The sequence below is a fragment of the Equus przewalskii genome, chromosome 5, assembly GCF_037783145.1.
Source record: "Equus przewalskii isolate Varuska chromosome 5, EquPr2, whole genome shotgun sequence".
Classification (NCBI taxonomy): Eukaryota; Metazoa; Chordata; class Mammalia; order Perissodactyla; family Equidae; genus Equus; species Equus przewalskii.
The window spans coordinates 71,862,711-71,881,380 of NC_091835.1; the positions used below are offsets into that span (position 1 = coordinate 71,862,711).

At 55.4% G+C, this 18,670-nt stretch overlaps 3 protein-coding genes and 1 long non-coding RNA gene across 4 annotated transcripts in view; 3 read left to right on the forward strand and 1 right to left on the reverse strand.

Annotated features, from left to right (window-relative positions):
* HOXC4 (homeobox C4) overlaps positions 1-18,670 on the forward strand; it is a 60,265-nt gene that overhangs the window by 2,898 nt on the left and 38,697 nt on the right. The window lies entirely within an intron of this gene.
* LOC139083395 (uncharacterized) lies at positions 1,279-2,090 on the reverse strand. Its single transcript, XR_011540081.1, has 2 exons — positions 1,951-2,090; positions 1,279-1,520 (listed from the first exon to the last, which is right to left on the reverse strand). It is a non-coding gene; the product is annotated as an uncharacterized lncRNA (long non-coding RNA).
* Positions 1,516-5,618, forward strand: HOXC9 (homeobox C9). Its single transcript, XM_070619607.1, has 2 exons — positions 1,516-2,973; positions 4,708-5,618. The coding sequence occupies exons 1-2, from the start codon at positions 2,436-2,438 to the stop codon at positions 4,950-4,952; spliced, it is 783 nt and encodes a 260-aa protein (XP_070475708.1). The 5' UTR covers positions 1,516-2,435; the 3' UTR covers positions 4,953-5,618.
* On the forward strand, positions 11,581-14,632 carry HOXC8 (homeobox C8). Its single transcript, XM_008527671.2, has 2 exons — positions 11,581-12,059; positions 13,423-14,632. The coding sequence occupies exons 1-2, from the start codon at positions 11,624-11,626 to the stop codon at positions 13,713-13,715; spliced, it is 729 nt and encodes a 242-aa protein (XP_008525893.1). The 5' UTR covers positions 11,581-11,623; the 3' UTR covers positions 13,716-14,632.

Here is an 18,670-nt window from a genome sequence, read left to right on the forward strand (position 1 = left end):
CATGGGCCTGGCGCCGTGTTTCAGATGTTCTTTCTCAGGCTGTCTCAGGCTCAGTCTCTCACAGGCTCTGTCCCCTGATGTCCTCTTGGTCGCAGTCTGGCCCCGGGCCTGCTGAAGGCTACATGTCTCTGCTCATCGCTGCCAGCAGCCTCCCAAGAGCTGGGCAGTGTCCCCCAGCCACCCTGGCTGGAGGAGGTGCTGCCGGTGCTGGGGATTTGGAGAAAACCTCGGCAGGGGGAGAGGAACCTCCTGTCTTTTCCTTGAACTAGTGAGGGAGAATTTTTGATTGACAGCTAACCCGACTCCTTCAAGGCCAAAGAGATATTGTGTTTCTTGCTGTAATTTAGATTTCCCAGGCCAGTCCAGTCCGGGGGAGGGGAAGACAACCGGAGCCGAGGGTGAGGAGGCTGAGGCCCCGGGGTCGCCTCTCCCCAGCCAGGCACTTCTCACATCCCCCCCCGTGCGTCGAAATCCCAGCCCCGCTTGACCGAAAAGGAAAGAACCAGAGAGGGGGAGGAGCAGGGACTGGGGAGGGGGCCTGGCAAGCTGGGGTCAGTGCTGCAGGCTGCAGATCTACCCTTCCCCCCTCAACTTCCCTCCCCCCCAACACACACACTACACTCTCTGGGACACCTCTTTCTGGCCTTCTCCACCCCAGAGGAGACAGGTCAACAGAGATGCAGGAGAAAACTAGCCTCCGCCCCCACCCCTGGCATTTGGTGCCCTCCTGGGGACAGGAGTGGGAAAGAAGGGCAGGCATCTTGGGTCTGGGAATCCTTGTCCTTCCCTGCTGCCTCAGAGCCTGCAGCTCAGCCTCAGCTCCTGCCTATTTCCGTTAGCGCAAACTGGGGCTCTTCCCTTCTGACTCTGAAATTGCACCCCTCCTCCAAACTCACTGTGCCATGCCTAGGATGCATCTGTCTCTGGGGACCCCACCTGCCCTTCTGCCCCCCAGCCAACCTCCCTGCCCCTCTCTTGCACCCATTCTGAGAATTCCTGCTTGCCTAAAGCCCACCTTTACGAAACCATCATGGGACAGTCTGATGGAAAGCAGAGGGCTGGGCAACGAACCCCAAATTCAAGGAGGAGGGTAGCAGCCAACTTACTGGGGGGAGGAATCGAAGTTGTCTGATCTTTCCTACTATCACACTGCCCCCTCCAGAATTTCTGCATCAGACCCCAAAGAAACCGCTCTCTCCCATCCCTCCGTTGCTTTTTTCCCGTTCCAAAACAGCCTACAATTTTATTTAATGAAAGACACATTTATGAACAATCAAATGATCCTCATAAAAATTTTATTGAAGGACGTAAAAACAAGCTACTTGCCCACGACCGAGGTCGCTCTCTTGCCTTGCCCGCTCTCACCCTGGCTCTCTGCAGACAGAGCCTGGGACTGACTTCTTTGGGGGAGGGGGGCAGGGTGTCGCAGAGACGGAGCTGGGGACAAAGTAGGGCGAGCAGGAAGACGGGATGGGGACGCCTCACTTAAGTTGTGTAGATCTCTCCTCCACTTCTTCAAGCTGGCAAAGAAAGATAAATAGACATAGACAAATTTAAAATAAAGGCGCTTGCACATCTGTGTCAAAGCAAACAGAGGACTTCTGATGATAAAGGTGTATGAGGTCCCGAGGTCCTACCCCTCCCACCCGCGGACCACCTTCCCCAAGCTTCCTCTACCCAAGATTTGGGGGGCTGAGTTGGCCAGTGGCAGAAGGACGTTCCCCTTTCCTTCCTTCCCTCCCTCCACCCCAGCTTCCCCAGTCCCCTCCCACCCTCCCTCCCTCGCTGCTGCTGCTCCTGAAAGAAATACATACATACACACCATTTAAAAACGCATTTTTAAAAGCCACGTTCCGAACTGACAATCGCTGATCTCGGCTCGCGCAGAGACTGCGGGAGCGTCGGGGCCGACAGAGACGGATTACGTCAAGAAATAGTTCCTCCACCTACCTCGGCGGCCTCTCCGCCCCTGCGGGGCTCCCGCGCCCAGCTCGGCCCGGGGGTCCGGGGACCCTGGCTTCGGGGACTGGCATTTTCACCCCATTAAGAAATCCGCCTGGGGGAGGGGCGGGAGGCCATCTGCTTATGGGTGGACATGGGCCAGGGGGCTCCCTGATGAGATACGACTTGTTCTGAGGGGGTGGCCGACGCCTCGGGTCCAGAGTCCCGGACCCCCAGGAAAACGCAGGTCGCGGGGATCAGCAGAGAGAAGGGGGTGGGAGAAGAAAAAAAAAAAAAAGCAAGGAAAAAAAAAGCCCCTGCGCATTGATCCGCGCCGTATTTTTGGGTAAATACGATCACGTGGGGGCCGGGGAACCAATGAGCTGCGGGGAAAAGGCTGGAAAAATAATTACCTGCCTTGATTGTTCTGTGAGCAGATAAAAAGTACATATACAGTTCATACAATAATCTTATGTATGTAAAACCCCGTTACGATGTCGGCGACGGGGCCCATCAGTAACTATTACGTGGACTCGCTCATCTCCCACGACAATGAAGACCTCCTAGCGTCCAGGTTTCCGGCCACGGGGGCTCACCCCGCCGCCGCCAGACCCAGCGGGCTGGTGCCGGACTGTAGCGATTTTCCGTCCTGTAGCTTCGCGCCCAAGCCGGCCGTGTTCAGCACGTCGTGGGCGCCCGTGCCCTCGCAGTCGTCCGTGGTGTACCACCCGTACGGCCCCCAGCCCCACCTCGGCGCCGACACGCGCTACATGCGGACTTGGCTCGAGCCGCTGTCCGGCGCCGTCTCCTTCCCCAGCTTCCCGGCCGGGGGCCGTCACTACGCCCTCAAGCCGGACGCCTACCCCGGGCGCCGCGCCGACTGCGGCCCGGGCGACGGCCGCAGCTACCCGGACTACATGTACGGCTCGCCCGGGGAGCTGCGCGACCGCGCCCCGCAGACACTGCCCTCGCCCGAGGCGGACGCCCTCGCCGGCAGCAAGCACAAAGAGGAGAAGGCCGACCTGGACCCCAGTAAGTTGGGAGCAATTTTCCTTTACAACCAGCGCAGGAGGGGAGGGGAGGCCGGGCGGGGGGAGCCGGATTACAGCCCCTCGGAGCGGCGCAGGGAGCGCGGGAGAGGGGCGAGGGCGAGGGGGCGAGGACTCAATAAAAGCGAATTACCTTGCGGAGCTTTCAGGGGCAGGAAGGTCTGAGAAGGGGGCCCAGGGAGCCAGGTTGGGAGAGGGCTGAGGGGGGCTCCTCTCCCAGGAGCTGGCTTTGATGAGAGACCCCCGCCCCCAACACCCCCAGCCCAGGCTTTTTGGCTCAGTCGCTACTTTCGAAGAAATGCACACAGGGCCAGGGGATGGGGTGGGGGCGAGGTTCATTTTATGGTTGGAAGTGGGATGGGAGAGAGATGAACAGGACACTGGGGGCAAAGAGGAAGTACCCCAGGGAGAGAAATCACCCCTACCTCCCAGCCAGCCTGTGTGGGGGGTCCTCACCCCACTAGAGATTTGTAAGACAGAAGGTCCATGCACTTCTCCCCCAGGAGCATTGGGTGAAGGATCTGGGGGATTTCACAGCCTGGGAACTTGGAGAGATCAGGACTTCCAGAGTTGGGGGAGAGAAGTGGGGTCCCAGTCTCCTTAAACTTGAGAGCCCTCTTCTGAAGGTCTGTAGGAGAGAGGGCTGAGAATGAGGGTCAGGGACGAGGAGTGGGGAGAGGCAGCTCCCCAGATTAGAGAATTATACACATACACACACACACACACACACACACACACACTCCAGTCAGGGAGACAGGAGCCTTCTGAGTATTGCAAAGAAGTGTGTGTGTTGGGGGGGGGGGGGGCAGGTGGGAGCTGCAGGGCCAGAGAAAGGGGAAAGAAGGGGAAACAGCAGGGGAGGGGGTGCAGCCCCCTGGGTGTGAGGAAGTGTCTGGGGGAGTCCCAGGAGGGGGCTACAGGAAATCCTTTCCTCCAGCCCCATAAGGGGCCAGGGCCTAATTATACCCCTCTGAAGGCTTTCCTCCTTGCCCTCAGCTACTCCCATAAACCTGAAATTGGAGGCTTGGCTCCTGCAGAGCCTGTCCTGAGGCTGGCAGGAGGGGGGCACTGGAAGCCAAAGAGGGAAGCTGAGATATAGGGGAGCCTGTCCTCCAAGGCCAGCAGCTCTCCAGGGAGAGGAGAAAGGCTTTTCCCATCCCAGCATCACCCTGAGAATTCGCCTCAGCAGGGTTGAACTCCGAGAGCGAAGACAGCGGAGACGGGCGCTGGAGAGAGTCATGAGGGGCTTAGGGACTCTCAGGGTCAGGAAGCAGAACTGCTGAAATTTCAGGACTTGGTCGTGGGCTGGGAGGATGGGAGGGGGCAGAGGAGGAGGGAAGTGGGGAGGAGAGAGACCTCGCTATAAAAATAAAAAACAAGAGAGAGAAGCGTTTATGGGCCTATGAAACGGTTGGGAATTTGGACTTTTTATGAGGATATTCTCGAATTACTACTCTTGAAGCTGAGGAGCAGACTGTAGGGGCTTTGATAGCTTCGATTTCCTATAGTTTTAGGTGCTGGAAACTGAGGAGCGGGGAGATGAGGAGGGGGCAGAAGGCAAAAGGAGTAAGGGGGGAAATTCCTAAAAACAAAACGTGTCCAAATTCAGGTTCAATTGATGGGTTTGGGGAGCCTGGTGAAGCCTGGGGGTGGGGGTGGCAGGGGTCCTGGGCTGGAAAGGGGCTCCACTGACCCCTGCCTGTGTTTGCCCCTCCAGGCAACCCTGTGGCCAACTGGATCCACGCCCGCTCCACGAGGAAGAAGCGCTGCCCCTATACCAAGTACCAGACGCTGGAACTGGAGAAAGAGTTTCTCTTCAATATGTATTTAACCAGGGACCGTCGGTATGAGGTGGCCCGGGTTCTCAACCTCACCGAGCGGCAGGTCAAAATCTGGTTTCAGAACCGGAGGATGAAGATGAAAAAGATGAATAAAGAGAAAACCGACAAGGAGCAATCCTAAACCCTGCCCCGGCCTGCTGCCTCGGCACAGCCAAGGGAAAAACAAAAAAAACCCCACAAAAATACCCCAAACCAGGCGGGAGAGAGGACGAAAAAGAAAAGGAAAGAGCAAGATAGAGAAAAGCCAATCAGCTTAAAAAGGAAAAAAAAAAGGAAAGGGAAAAGGAAAACTCTTGCGATTTGGGAGGGTTCAATGTTGAGAAATTGGTGTTTTAGAGTTAGTTCTACCCAGCGAGGAGGAGGAGGCGGGGAGAGAAACCGCGTTCTCTTCTCCCAGCGCAACTGAAATAAATGACACACTCAAATGTGATTTTTTTCTCCTTTCTTCAGAGAAGCCAGTACTTGAATCGCTATATTTCTATTTTTTTTCCTGTATTGTATTTGGTCCGGGTCATCCCTCCCCAGGCCTGGGGTGCTCTGCGTGCAGATTTTGTACAAAAAAGACACACATACATATACAATAACGATTCCCAGCCCAGGCGCTGAGGGTTGAGGGCCGGGGACCGTGCCGCAGGCTGGGTCCGGCGGCTCAGGCCGGCGCCTCGGGCATGTGCATAGCAGTGTCTCCTCTCATTCCCAGCGTCCGTCCTGTAATGTGCTTCTGTTTGTTATGGTAGAACAGCTCTGTGTTAATATATCGAAGTCACTTAAAAACCCAGAAATCCAACTGCATCCAGTTCTCGTTATTTCTCCTCCCTGTGGCTCCCAGGCTGCTGTCCTGGAGGAGGCAAGTGCTCAGATCCTTTGGGGGAGATGGGAGGCAGCAAAGGAGCTCCCTCTACCTTGGAAGGACAAGTGCCTGCCGCTTCTCTCCAGGCAGGGTGGGGTGGGGGTGGGGGCTCCAGAGGTGGTGTGGAGGCTGCTGAGGCCACAGCCCAGCTTGTGTCTGCCCCGGCTGGCTGCCTTCGAGTTTCCTGGTAGCTCAATGGAGTCATGGGTGGGTGGATGGGGGCACGGCTTGAATGGTTTTCCCTAGCTGTAATTAATTGTAATAATTTATGAGTACATGAGATCGGAGGGAAGAGATAGGTGAAGATGAAAGTTGGGTGCTGGGTGAGGGCCCAGGTTGGATTCTTGCCTGCCTGTTTTGGTGCTTCGAGCAATGGCTGCAGGGGGGAGGGAGGGTGTGCGGTGATCGGTGAGGAAAAAGGCTGAGCAGGCCTCAGGGAGCAGAATAGACGCTGAGGATTGTGCTGAGAGTAAAAGAAGGAAGATGCAGAGAGCGAGAGGAAGTAGGGAAGGAAGAAAGAAAGATGGAAAAGGAAGGAAGGAAGGGAGAGAGAGGGGGAGGAAGGGCAGGAGGGAGGAAGAAGGAAGGAAGGAAGATAGGAGGAAAGGAAGGAAGGGAGGGAGGGAGACGGCAAAGTCAATACAATCAGAACTAGATTTAGTTTCTACTTCTCAGTGCATTCTCAGCTTCTCTCTCTCCCCATCTCCTAGTTCTCTCTTTTCTTGTCTATCTCTCTCTGGTGTTTAGTTTGAATGTTGGTTTGGGGGTGACCTGGTTTTGCTGAGCGGCTGCAGCATTTCTGGAGGATGGTGTGGCCAGGGCCCAAGGATTAGCCAGGAGTGGAGTGTGCCCTGGTGGCTGTGGGACCCCAGGTGCAAGAGTGTGGGGATGTGTGTGTAGCAGCCCGATGGGGCTAGTCAGCTGCACCGCACCCCATAGTGCCTCCCCAGAACCGGCAGTTTTCATCTGCTAATCAGAAGCAGACACAAGCTGCTGGGTCTGCTTCGGCCCGGCGCCCCCTTTCTCGGAAATCCCCCAATCTGGAAACTATTAAACTCAGACTGCTTGAAATATAGCCCTTTAATATCTCAGGCTGCCCATTCTGGCAAGGGTACAGGGCGTTGCTCCGAATACTTGGGGAATACCACCATAAAAGAAAATAATTGGGGACCCCAGTCCGTGTGCAGCTCCCCCCATCTGTCACCTTACAGGATTGGTGAGGCACTTACAGGGACCAGCCCCTTCCCCATCATTTGAATCTCCTACCCGCTCCTCCCATTGAACACTCCAATTTCGGGGGCTGGAGGAAGGTGGGAAGGGGTGAACATTTTGTTTCGATCATATTTCGAGGGGGTCCATCAAAAGTCGCAGGAACCGTTTGGTTTTCCTAGTCACTGAAGCACCCTCTCCTCTTTCCCCGTAAGAGACCTCCTCCCCAATTGCAGAAGCGATTGTTTTCTCGGTCATTTTGAAAGGTGCTTTGCCCGTATTTTTCTCTCTGCTCTCGGCCTCACTCCTCCCCTTGGCCATTTTGTCGTCTGGGACCCTGGCCTCAAGTCTGCACCGGCAGAGGCCCAGGCATCCATCTCCCTTGGTCCTGACCACGGGACTCAGGCTTCTCTCCCAGCCCGGGCTCGGCGGCCTTCCGTGCTCCCACCCCGCCCCTGCTCCAAGGCCCTGTCGCCTCCCCTCATCCGTCAGCACGGCCTGCTTCCTGCAGCCCGCCCAGGCCGGCCTTACTCCGGCAGGAAGGAGGGCCACAGGGCTCGGAGGGCCCTGGCGAGAGCGTGGGATCCAGAGCAGACCCACCCGGCCCAGCCCACTGTTCGGAACCAGCTCAGCCTCCAGCCTGCAGGTCAGGATTGGATTCGATTTTTATTTATGACAGTTTGTGAATTTAAACAGCAACACAACACACATCTGGGGAAAGAAACGAAAGCTGGGGGGAAAGAGGGGCTAGCAACCGCCCTCCTGCCCTAATCTTCCCCTCCCACCTCTCCTCTGCTCCTTTGTCAGATTCACAAAACCCTAAAGGTTGTTCCACTTGGGAAGGCAGCGGATAGGTACATTTCCGCAGCCCCGAAATGCCACTTTTATGGCGCTGTTTGTCTCCCCGCGCTGGATTCTGAATGGGGTCGAACAAAACAGCAGCGCGGAGCTGGCTAGACGTCTGGGCTTAATTGTTTTATGGTTTAAATAAGGTGGACACTCTTTCCTTTGAAATCGGATTATAGGAATGTTTTGTCTATGGCCCACGGAGAACAGGACCTCACTGGCTGGGAGGGAGAGGTGGAGAGAGAGCGCGCGTGAGAGAGAGAGGGATGAGCCACAAACCGGGGGGCAAACAGCCGGAGAAGTCAGAGTCCCACCGCAAAGTCCTGCAGGCGGCGGCGGCATAGGCGGTGCGGAGCCAGCAGCAGGGTAAGAGGAGCGAGGAGCTGCGGGTGCGCGCCGTGGGCAGGCGGTAGCGGGAGCTGCTGAGCGTGCATCTGCGTGCGCGGAGGTGTTCCGAGTCCAGAAATGCGCGTGAATGGGGAGAGATCGCTGCAGTTCCTTTGCACAGGGTCTCAGTGCGGGAATGGAGGGTGACAAAAAGAGAAAATAGTGTGAAAGCTTTGACAAGGTTTATTTCGAGAACTTAGAAAACAAAAGGACAGCGGCCCCTGGGGCACTCCCTTCCGGGGACCTCTCTCTCTCTCTGTCTCTCTCTCGCACCCATTTGGAAACTCCTTCCTCCCACTTCAAACCTTTGGGCCAAGCCTGGGACCAGCTTGTTCTCTCTGTTGGCTTTTTCCCGGCCGGACTGCATTGGAGCAAGTGGACGCGAGGTGGCGCTGTTGCTCAATGTTAGAGGCGGCGGCTGTGCCCCGGCCGGCCTGGCCGCACTGACATTTGAGGCCCGGCCCCCGAGGAGCAGCGGCGAGCAGGCCTCGCACCCGGCCCAGCCCGGCCCCACTGGCTGTGAGCGAATCAATCCTCTCACCTGCGAGGTGTAAATAAATCGCGAGTGGCGGAGGGAGATGGGCCCTCGCTCTGGTAGCAGACTCGGGAGGCTCAGGAGGGCGGGCGTCGAAAATAATCGCTTTGCGGAGGAGATAAGCACGAAACGGGCAGCGCGTAATTAACACAAAAAGGCAGCATGACCCGGACAAACGAACATAAATCCGTGGTACCTAGGAGGGCGGTGCAGGCCTCGGGGCGAGGGACAGAGACGCCTCAGCGAGGACGGCTGCTTGCGGTTCCTTTATTTCCAGGCTCCGGGAGCGAGATCAAGCAGATACGTGTAAAAGAAAAAAAAAAATCAAATGAAAGAAAAAAAAGAAAAGGTGAGGGACCCCCAAAAGGGGAAACCAAGTCCAGCGAGGGATTTGGGGACTGGTGGGCCCTCCGAGCAGGCGGTGATGGCGGCACACTCGGGACAGTCGCATTCCAAGACACAAAGACCGGGAAGAATAGCTCTGTGGCAGGGTTTTCGCTGGACCATAAAATGTCGAGATATTCCCCCCACCTCCTAAAAGATAAGGCGCAGGCCCCAGAGCGGATCCGGCCTGCCGAGCCTCCTCTTTCCAGGTCGGGAAAGGAAAGTATTTATGACGGTCCCCAGTGACCCAGATGCTGGGAGCCTGGAGTCCATCTCGTTCGTTCAGCTCGGTACCCGCAGAGCGGGCTCCGAGAAGGCAGGACTGAACCAAGGCTGGAGCATGCTCTGGTAGTGGAGGAGACCTGTGGTGCCCCCCACTTTCCTGGACCCTAGGGAGGCCTGCAGCCCTGGCATAGTCCTTCTCTGACCCTCCCTCTTGCCACTCTAGGGCCAGAGTTGGGGTATTGCAGAGTTTCAGCAGTCCCTAACTCAGATGGGGGCAGGTTCCTCCAAATTCGGGGGATCATGGAAGCTCTCTTGCTAGGGCACCCATGAATCTCCTTTGGGAATTTGGCTGAGAGTCCTGTTTCCCCAGCAATAATAGAGAGACTGGGGGGGGGGGTGCTCATTCTCTCTATCCCATCCTCCCCTGCACTGCCATTCCTTCCTCCATCACCAGAGCTGGGCTCCGGATGGGGAAGAAAAAGATCTGGTTTTCTAACTGCTTCCTTCCTCATCCAACCCTGAAACCCCAGGATGTGGAAGGAAAATAGCAAATTTTTTCATGATGCAAAGAGCTAAAGATGCCTGTGTGCTTGTCAGATGTTATTTTCATATGTCCCCGGGTGTGCATGTGTGTGCAGGGTCTGTAAGGTGACAGGGTACTTCCAGGCATGCATGACAGTTTAGTGAGCAGCATTTGATGTTTCAGGAGCGAAGGTAGCACATACAGTATGTGTGTATCCTGAGTGTGCCCCAGTGTTGCCCTGTGTGTCACAACCTCACAAACCATGGAGAGGGAGGACAGGGAAAAATCATTCTTATTCCTGTTCATTCCTATGCACACAGCACACACATCCACAGCTCTCTCACTTTCTCCCTTTTCTCTCTGTCTGTGTTAAGCCCACATAACTGTACACACTCATGGCCAAAGAAGCGTGCTGATGGACTAAGGTTCTTTCATCTATTAGAATTAACTTGAATTTACCCAGTCTTGGGAATGGGGGGAACCCCCCAGAGAAAACGTGAGTAAATATTTAAAGAGTGTCTGTTGACAGTTCCCATCCACATCCAGGCCTGGGCAGCCTGCCTGGGAAAGGGGGGTTGCGGTGAAGCCAGAGGGCTCCTCCAGGCTGAGCTGGCATTTCCTATGGGGTTAGGGTATGTGGGGACAAGTGAGGGGCCTGCTCCAATCTCCTCCAACCAAGACACAAGTAGTTTCTCAAGAAGAAACATCCTGGATCAGCCCAGCCAGAAGCCGGGGACCCACCAGCTGCTCTCTCCTTCTCTGTCCCCACAAACAGCTTTGCTCTCAGTGCTCCCAGCCAAGCTCGTGGCCATTGCCTGGGCTTCCTGCCTCAGGCAGGAGCTGGTGTCTGAAGAGGCAATGCAGCCCTGACTGGGTATATGGAGTGCCCCCCACCTCTGGCCCTCTTGTCCCCACAGAAGGCAAGCAAGAGAATCTTAAGGATCTAGGGAAGACAGGCCTGCTTCCCACCTGGGAGGGGCAAGAGACATGGAGGGTTCTGATGCCTGAAATATTGGGGGGTGCCAGGGTGCTTACTCCTCCTCGGAGCCCCCAGACTTAAAGACGCCCCTGGGGAGCCCATCTTTTGGGTTAGAGGACCTGTTCTCTTGCTGCCATTCAACCCCCTGGAGGGTCTTATACCTGTTGAGGTAACCTGAGTTGACCTGCTGGCTCAGGTACCTCTCTCTGAGAGGAAGGAAAAGAGAAGGGGGGGAGAGGCACCTTCAAATCTGAATGCGCACCTTGGAAAAACTGGCCCTAGCCATTAGCTGGGGCTGGCTCACCACCCCCCCACACACATATACACACCACACCCCCATCCCTCCCCCTGCCTCCCCTCCCCTTCCTCCAGGTCCCCCTAGCCCTGAACCCCTCAACCCCCCGCCATCTCTTCCTTCTCTCTCTCCCTCTCTCTCCTCTCTCTCTCTCTCTCTCTCTCTCTCTCTCTCTCTCTCTCTCTCTCGCCTGTCTTCATGTCGTGGATTGATGAACGCGAATCGCGTGTAAGCGCCGCCACCGCCGGGAGTCTGAGGAATTCGCCTGGGCTGTTAAAGGAAAGAGCTAAGTGCGGGAGCGCGAGCTCTACCTACCGACAGTGAAGAGCGCGCCGCCGCCGCCGCCGCCGCCGCCCGCCCGCCGCCCGCGCCCAGCCCGGAGCTGCGCTGAGCCGGCGGCTCGGCACCCAGGCGCCCCCCACCCGCCCACCCAGCCCCAGCCCAGCCCCGGGGAGCCGGCCGGCCCGGGGTTCGCTCCGGGGGGAGGGGAGTTTCGGGGTCCTGGGCGGGGGAGCCGTGAGCCAGCGGGGAGGGGGCCGCGGGTTTTCATGTGCCCAGCATGAGCTCCTACTTCGTCAACCCCCTGTTCTCCAAATACAAAGGCGGCGAGTCCCTGGAGCCGGCCTATTACGACTGCCGGTTCCCCCAGAGCGTGGGCAGGAGCCATGCGCTGGTGTACGGGCCCGGCGGCTCGGCGCCCGGCTTCCAGCACGCCTCGCACCACGTCCAAGACTTCTTCCACCACGGCACCTCGGGCATCTCCAACTCGGGCTACCAGCAGAACCCGTGCTCGCTGAGCTGCCACGGAGACGCCTCCAAATTCTATGGCTACGAGGCGCTCCCCAGACAGTCCCTTTATGGGGCTCAGCAAGAAGCGAGCGTGGTGCAATATCCCGACTGTAAATCCTCCGCCAACACTAACAGTAGCGAAGGACAAGGCCACTTAAATCAAAACTCGTCTCCCAGCCTCATGTTTCCATGGATGAGACCCCACGGTGAGAAGCCTTTTCTCTTTCCCCCTCGGTCTCCCGCGCTCCGGGGTCTCCCCCCTCCCTTGCCTCCTTTTTGTCTGCCCTGGCTTTCCCTCCTGGCTTTGGGGTCTCTCCAGCCCCACCCCCGTGCCTGAGTGGGTTTCTCGAGGTTGGGAGGTTCAGCTGGGGGTGGGGCGCGGGGCTTGCCTGGGTTATTTGGGGGATTAGGGTGAAGGTGGGGGGAAAGGTGGTGGCTGGGTGCAAAGGGTTAAAAATCCTTTTCTCCACCTCTGTCTGTCTGTCTGTCTCTCTGTCTCTCCCCCTCGCTATCTCTAAAGTCAAAGTTGGGGAGGTGGCTGGGAAGGGGCCCGAGGACCCTGAGGTTTCCAGCCTTTGGAGCAAAACGGTTTCTCTATAAGGCAGAGAGCTTCAGTCCAGGACAGTGTCCAGGCTGTCTTGGGGCGAAGGGAGACCCCTGTTTCCCTCCCCTAGCTGGGTCAGAGAGTGGCAAGACCCCAAGGACAGGTGCTCTGACTCTCTGGGGTACCCACTGCCTCCTCCCAGAAAACTAGCCTTAGGGCCACAACCCCAACTTTGCTTTACTTCCCTCAATTGGAGAGAAGAGAGGGAGCCAGAGAGGAGAAAAAAGAGTGCTTGAAAGGAGAGAGGCCGTGCAGATTGGGGGGCTCTGAGGTCCTGGGGACCCTAGCCAAGCTGCCCCCAATCAAAGGCTTGTGGGGTTTCCCTGAGACCCTCAGAGTGGCTCAGGTCATGAGCCCCTCCAAGGGTGGCCCCTCATGGCCCAATTTCGAAGTAAAAGGGGAAGCGAGAAAGCGACAAGTTCCAGCGGAGATGGCCCGTGATTTATTTGCTGGTCTCCAGTTAGCAATCAGGCCAAGCCGTGATACATTCCAGATCAATTATTTTTCTTCCTGGCAAAGCACTAGGCAGAGAGATTCGAGGAGTGGGCAGTGAGCAATGCCCCTCTTCTTTGCCCCCAGACCATTTTTCTCTCTTTTGGAAACAGCCTCTGTCCCAAGCCCTGCTCACCAAATGCCACTCTGCACTTGTAAACAAAGCTGTAAGGGCCAGTTTCCTGGGGCTGCAGGCCTGGGGGGACTCTGCAGTGCTCCCCTGGCCCCTGCCACCCCCTAGTTCTCAGACAGACCCCAGTCCCTGCCCCCACCCCCACTCCACCTCCCAAGGTGAAGCCAAACCCAAGCAGGCCCCCAAACTTTCCTGCCCTTGCCTGCTTCCGCTCTGGCCTTTTCCTCAGGAGGGAGGGGAGCTGGGGAGACCAGAGCGGGGACTTGGGGGTAGGAAGAGTGGCAGGGGAAAGCCGAGCCCCCACCCACACATAACGAGCCTGGGGTTCTGTTCTGTCCAGCTCCGGGGCGGCGCAGCGGAAGGCAGACTTACAGCCGGTATCAGACCTTGGAACTAGAAAAGGAGTTTCTCTTTAATCCTTATTTGACACGAAAGCGCCGGATTGAAGTCTCTCACGCCCTGGGACTGACTGAGAGACAAGTGAAGATCTGGTTCCAGAACCGAAGGATGAAGTGGAAAAAGGAAAACAACAAGGATAAACTGCCCGGAGCCCGAGATGAGGAGAAGGTGGAGGAAGAAGGAAATGAGGAAGAGGAGAAAGAAGAGGAGGAAAAGGAAGAAAACAAGGACTAAGCAAAAAAGAGAGCCCCCCCCCCTTTAGCAACTCCCTTGAAGTTTCGTTTTATGGTAGCGGATAAATTGAGAAGTTTACGACTGTCATTTGCTTTTATAGAGAATAGAATGACGCTCACAACTCTACCTACCTGTCAGATACTGCAGCTCTGGTTTTATTACCTTTGGACTTCCCCCATCTTTATTTGTTTGGGGGCTGGAGGGGGGAGACCGAGACGCAGCGGAAAGTTCGGAGTCTCTGTCTCAGTCGTTGCCCCACCACACACACTTGTCCCTACCCCCACCCTCAAAGTCCTGCCTGGATTTTAAGGGCCGAAACCTGGCCTGTTTGCCCCTCTCTCTGCCCCTTCTTGCCACACTCCCACCTCCCTGCCTGTCTGGTATTTATTTTAGAGGGGAGCCCCCTCAACATGCGGAAGAAGACTCATGGCTTTGTTTTTATGCTAGGGTTAGTGTATGAGATTGACTATTTTTCAAAAGAAAGGGAAGAAAAAGTGAAGAAAGGAAGGAAATGAAAGGGAAAATGTTTAAAGAAATTAAAAAATGGTAGCAAGGAATATTCCATCTCCCTGCCTGGGGCTCCCCCCTTAGACAGACTCCCTTGACTTCCTCTAGAAACCTGATGGAAACCTGAAGGGGTTGTGGGTCTCTCCCCTCCCTGTGTTCCATGAGGTAGATGGGAGCCTGCAGTTGCCGAGAAAATGCTACCTAGCCATCCCCTGGTCACTGGGGCCCATGCCTTCCTCCCCTTTGCTGTCTGATTTCTGTCGTTGGGCCCAGCTTCCTCTGAGCTGCATCAGTGCTGTCGCTCAGAACTCACCATAATCATGAAAATAATAATAATAATAATAATAATAATAATAAATCTTTAACATACTACCTAAAGGGAACCTGCAATAATCTTGAAAAAAAATAAAGAAGAGAGAAATTTTTAAAAATCCTAATATGGGAGAAAAAAAGAGAAAAAGCTTAAAATAAAAAAAAAAGAAAGAAACCTCCAACGTATTTTATCACTACCTATAGAAAGAAATCCTGCTTTGAGAGTATTCGTAATGCGGTTTTGTTGTCGTTTGTTGCTGCTTATTTCACTAAGAAAAACCCAACAACTGAGACTGCCTAGCCCGCCGGTCCTGTGCGCTTTTATTGTGCTTCTAACCCCAGTAGAGTAGAACTAAATTGCACTGAATGTATAGTTAACTCTGTCTTGAATTCTCTGTTTATGCAATGTGCTCGAAAGAAAAAAACGTTAAAATATATCTATAATAATAATTTTTGGTCATTTGTCTTTATGTCCAGCTATGAATGTAGATTTTGTGTCCCGGCAGCCCTGTTCCTGGTCCAAGTACTTTGTATTGTATACGTGAGTCATAATAAAAAAGAAAGGAGAAAAAATATTTGAAGCTGGAATGACTTGCTCTTTCTCCAATGCCCTCCCCCCATACTCCTTATCCTTCCCTCCCAACACTCTGGAAAAGGTCTTCTCCTCTGATACCACTTTGGAGTGGGGGGAACTTGTGTAGAGAGGAGCTAGGCTTGAGAGGGCAGGCTGGGCTGGGAGGGCAGGTGAAAGGGAGAGAGGTGAAGAGAAGGAGGAGGAAGAGCAGGATACTCTTGGGAGAATCTTGGCTCCAAACAAAGTGGGTTTCTGGATGCCAGGAATCTCCCACTTATCCACCTTCCTCCTCCTCAGCCCTGGGCTGGGCCCAGAGAGAGACTCTGCCCCCATGCCCCTCCCGCAGCTAGGCCTTTTCCTTCCAGGGCCTGGGGCTGCAGATGAGGCAGTGGGGTTCTTTCTGCTCTCCACATGCCCCTCGTGGCCAACTCTTGGCCCCCAGTGCCCAACACTAGAACAAGCAGCCTGGAGGACTTGGCTGGAAGATGCCTAAGGGTGGGGCCTGAGGAAGCTTAAGCCTGGGAGAAAGGAGCAAAGAGGAAGGTGAGTGAGGTGGTCCACCAAGAGGCCTGGGTCCACATTCTGAAATTCTAATTCGGCCAGCACAGAGCCATCACTGTCACCCAGCCCACTTGCATCTGCTCCAACCTCTCTTCTGGCTGTTTCAAGCTCACTCCTGGCTTCACCTTGGCAATTTGGCAGCCTGCCCTGGCCTCATAGTGCTGGCCATTGACCTGCTGAGTGGACTTGTCCCCACCCCAGCCACAGTAGGGTAAGGAGAGTCTTCACAGGACTCCTCATTCCCCAAAATAAAGGGTGGAAGGCTAAGGGACTCGGGGGCAAAGGGGTCTCTTATTCCCCCCGTAGAGGGTCCTACATTGTTTATGCCAGTAAGATTCTGGTCAAATAATACCAAATTCCAGAGATACAAGTCATCTGACTCAGTCAGGAGAAGGGGAAAGGGGAGGGGAGGAGATCCTCTGGTCTTAGAAACCAGACCAGACCCCCAAAGACTGAAATGTTTTTGAGGCCAGATCTTTCTCTCTCTCCTGGTCACTGATTTTTCCAGACTTAGGCCCAGGCCGACTCTTGTGTAATTTCCTCGGGGCCTGGGTCCCTGGCTCCGACGTAAAGTGGTCCTGAACACAGGACCGGGTCAGGTATCATTGATCGGGGACTCCTGCAGCCCGCGGGAGGCTGCCGATTGGAAGCACAGGCTGCGGGCAGCCGGGAACAGCTTTGAGCAGCTTTGGGGGAAATCTCTCCGAACCTGGGGTCCCTGCTGCGAGCCGAGGCGCCAGCCAGGTAACTCCATCTGCTGCTGGAGACACTGGCTAGCCACCGGGGAGGCCCGAAAAGAGAGAATTTCGCTCCGACCTCAGGCCTTCCCACGGGCGTGCCCTCCAGACTCCGAGGGCCGGCTAAGGGCCGTTTCATTTTTAAACGGAGAATTATGATTGCTATTAATAAGAATCGCTGGCCCAACAGTCGAGTGGGTTGAACCCTACATTAAGTGGCTCCGTAGGACCTCGCTAAATTTTCCCCACATCAAATGTGCCCTTCATCCCTGGCCCTGCTCAGCAATGCCCGTGGCCCCAAGCCCGGCGTCGGAGGGCGGGGTGCGTCTGGCGCCCTGCATGGCTTGAGATGCGAGGCAGCATCGGGTGGGCCAGAGCAAGGGAGCTCCAGCCGCCCCTTCTTGCAGCACCCGCTCCCCCACCCCTTCTGCCCACCGCCTCTGTTTTCTCGTTTGGAGAGAAAAGGAGGTAAAACTCGTTTTATGGGGGAACTTAATTGCGAGCGGGATGCGCTGCCTTCAGAAACGCGTCCTCCCAAATGCTCCTGCCGTCCCATTAGCGGAATGGGGACCATTCGGCTGCGGCAGATAGGACTTTCTCTCATTCTTTACTTTTTTATTAGCCAATCAAAGGGGCTTCCGAAAGCTATTTGTGATTTGTGAAAAATAGTATCTTTCAAAATGCTGAGTTGAAGCATCTCGCTCATTTCGCCTTGAATTTATTATTCTAATCTCAACCGTAGAGACGGGATAATGCAGCTATTAAGTTGGGGGGCAAATTCGTTTCCTGGATTTTTTTTTTTAATCCTCGGCGTCTTCTCTCCCTCCCCACGTCATTGCAGAGGCCAAGGGAGGAGCGGGCCTGCGGGGGCTCCGGGGGTGGAGGAGGTAGTGAGAGCCCTAAAGGGCTCCTTGGGGGGACCCTAGGATGGGAGAGTGGATTGGCGTCCCCAGCCTCACCTTCCCCAAATGAGATGCCCCAGGGCTTCATGATGCTGGAGAAAGTTACCCCACCCCAATTAGAGCGAACTCCGGACAGGTTGTGCCACAGACTAGAAGTAAAATTTCCGGTGAGCTGCCTGCAGCGCTGTCCCATTCTCCCCGAGGCCCATTGTGAAAAGCTGGGCCAGCGTTTCCTTGTCGTAATTTTTAACTACCTGTTATAAAATTTATGGGTGGGTTTGTAAAAGAAACGAGGTCCCTGCATCCGGCTGAGAGAGCTGCTTTGCTTACTGTGGAGGAAGTCTGGGGAGGGGATGAGGGACCCCCTGTTGGTTGGGGTGGGGTACCCAAGCATGGAAGACCCCATGCCAGCTCTGTGTGGGACTTAGGGGAGAGTTTTGGCCCTTCACATCTCCAGTTGGCGGGGAGAGTACCTGAGCTTCGACTGGTTGGCAAAGAGTCTCTATGAGGGAACCTATTCTGGTTTTCCCCACACTGGACTCATCACTAAAATTAGGGGTCTGGAGAAAGGAGGGGGGCGCCTCAGGGACTCGGAACTCAGCACGGAAGGAGGGCTTTAGGGAGGGATAATGTTCTTTTTTCAGGGCCTCCAGGGTGTGTCCCAGCTGCCAGGACACTGGAATTTTTCTGAAAAAGGCAGGCGGGTGTGGGCCACCTGACAAGACAGAAAAGGCTTCAAGGCGCCTTGCACCTAAAAGAAAAAGAAATGGGAACCAAGATCCTGACCTTTAAGTTTATTTTCAATTCTAAAAAGATTGGGAGCCAGCTGCCGTTTGAACCTAGCAGTTGAGGAGAGCTGACACTAGGGATGGTCTTGGGGGAAAGTGTCATTTTCTCTGAGAAAGGAGCTAGGGCGCTTCGAGGGTTCTGGAGCCTGCTCTCTAGTCCCACCCATCCTGCTCCCTCCGCAGCACTGCCCAGGGCCGGGGCAAGCGCTCTCTGCTCTTCAGACCACGGCCAGGTCAGCTTGCTTGAGGCTTCCAGCGGCCTGCCCCTCCCGTTCTGTCTGGGGTGGAGTGGGGGGCTGCTGGGGGCACCCCATTGGGAAAGATGTTCTCTTCCCAGAAAAATAGGTAGGGGTAGGAAGCGCACCCCTTCTCAGTCCCTCCACCCCGCCAGCCGTCACTGCCCCAATGTCACAAACCTTTGCAATGCTTCGTTCCCCCAGATCCAACCTTAATACCCCATTTATTAAGGAAAATATTTAAAATTCGGCATGGCAAAGGGAGGCAGCCGACTCAGCGCCAGAATCCTTCCTTCTCTCTTCTCGCGTCCTCCCTTTGCCCTTTCCGCGCTAGCCTG

What these genes read in the sequence shown, in the direction of transcription:
- HOXC9 (XM_070619607.1), top strand. Translation starts at nt 2,436, where the DNA reads ATGTCGGCGACGGGGCCCATCAGTAACTATTACGTGGACTCGCTCATC. An exon ending in GAAGGCCGACCTGGACCCCA is followed by an intron (nt 2,974 to 4,707) that starts GTAAGTTGGGAG and finishes TTGCCCCTCCAG; the next exon opens with GCAACCCTGTGGCCAACTGG.
- HOXC8 (XM_008527671.2), top strand. Translation starts at nt 11,624, where the DNA reads ATGAGCTCCTACTTCGTCAACCCCCTGTTCTCCAAATACAAAGGCGGC. An exon ending in TCCATGGATGAGACCCCACG is followed by an intron (nt 12,060 to 13,422) that starts GTGAGAAGCCTT and finishes TGTTCTGTCCAG; the next exon opens with CTCCGGGGCGGCGCAGCGGA.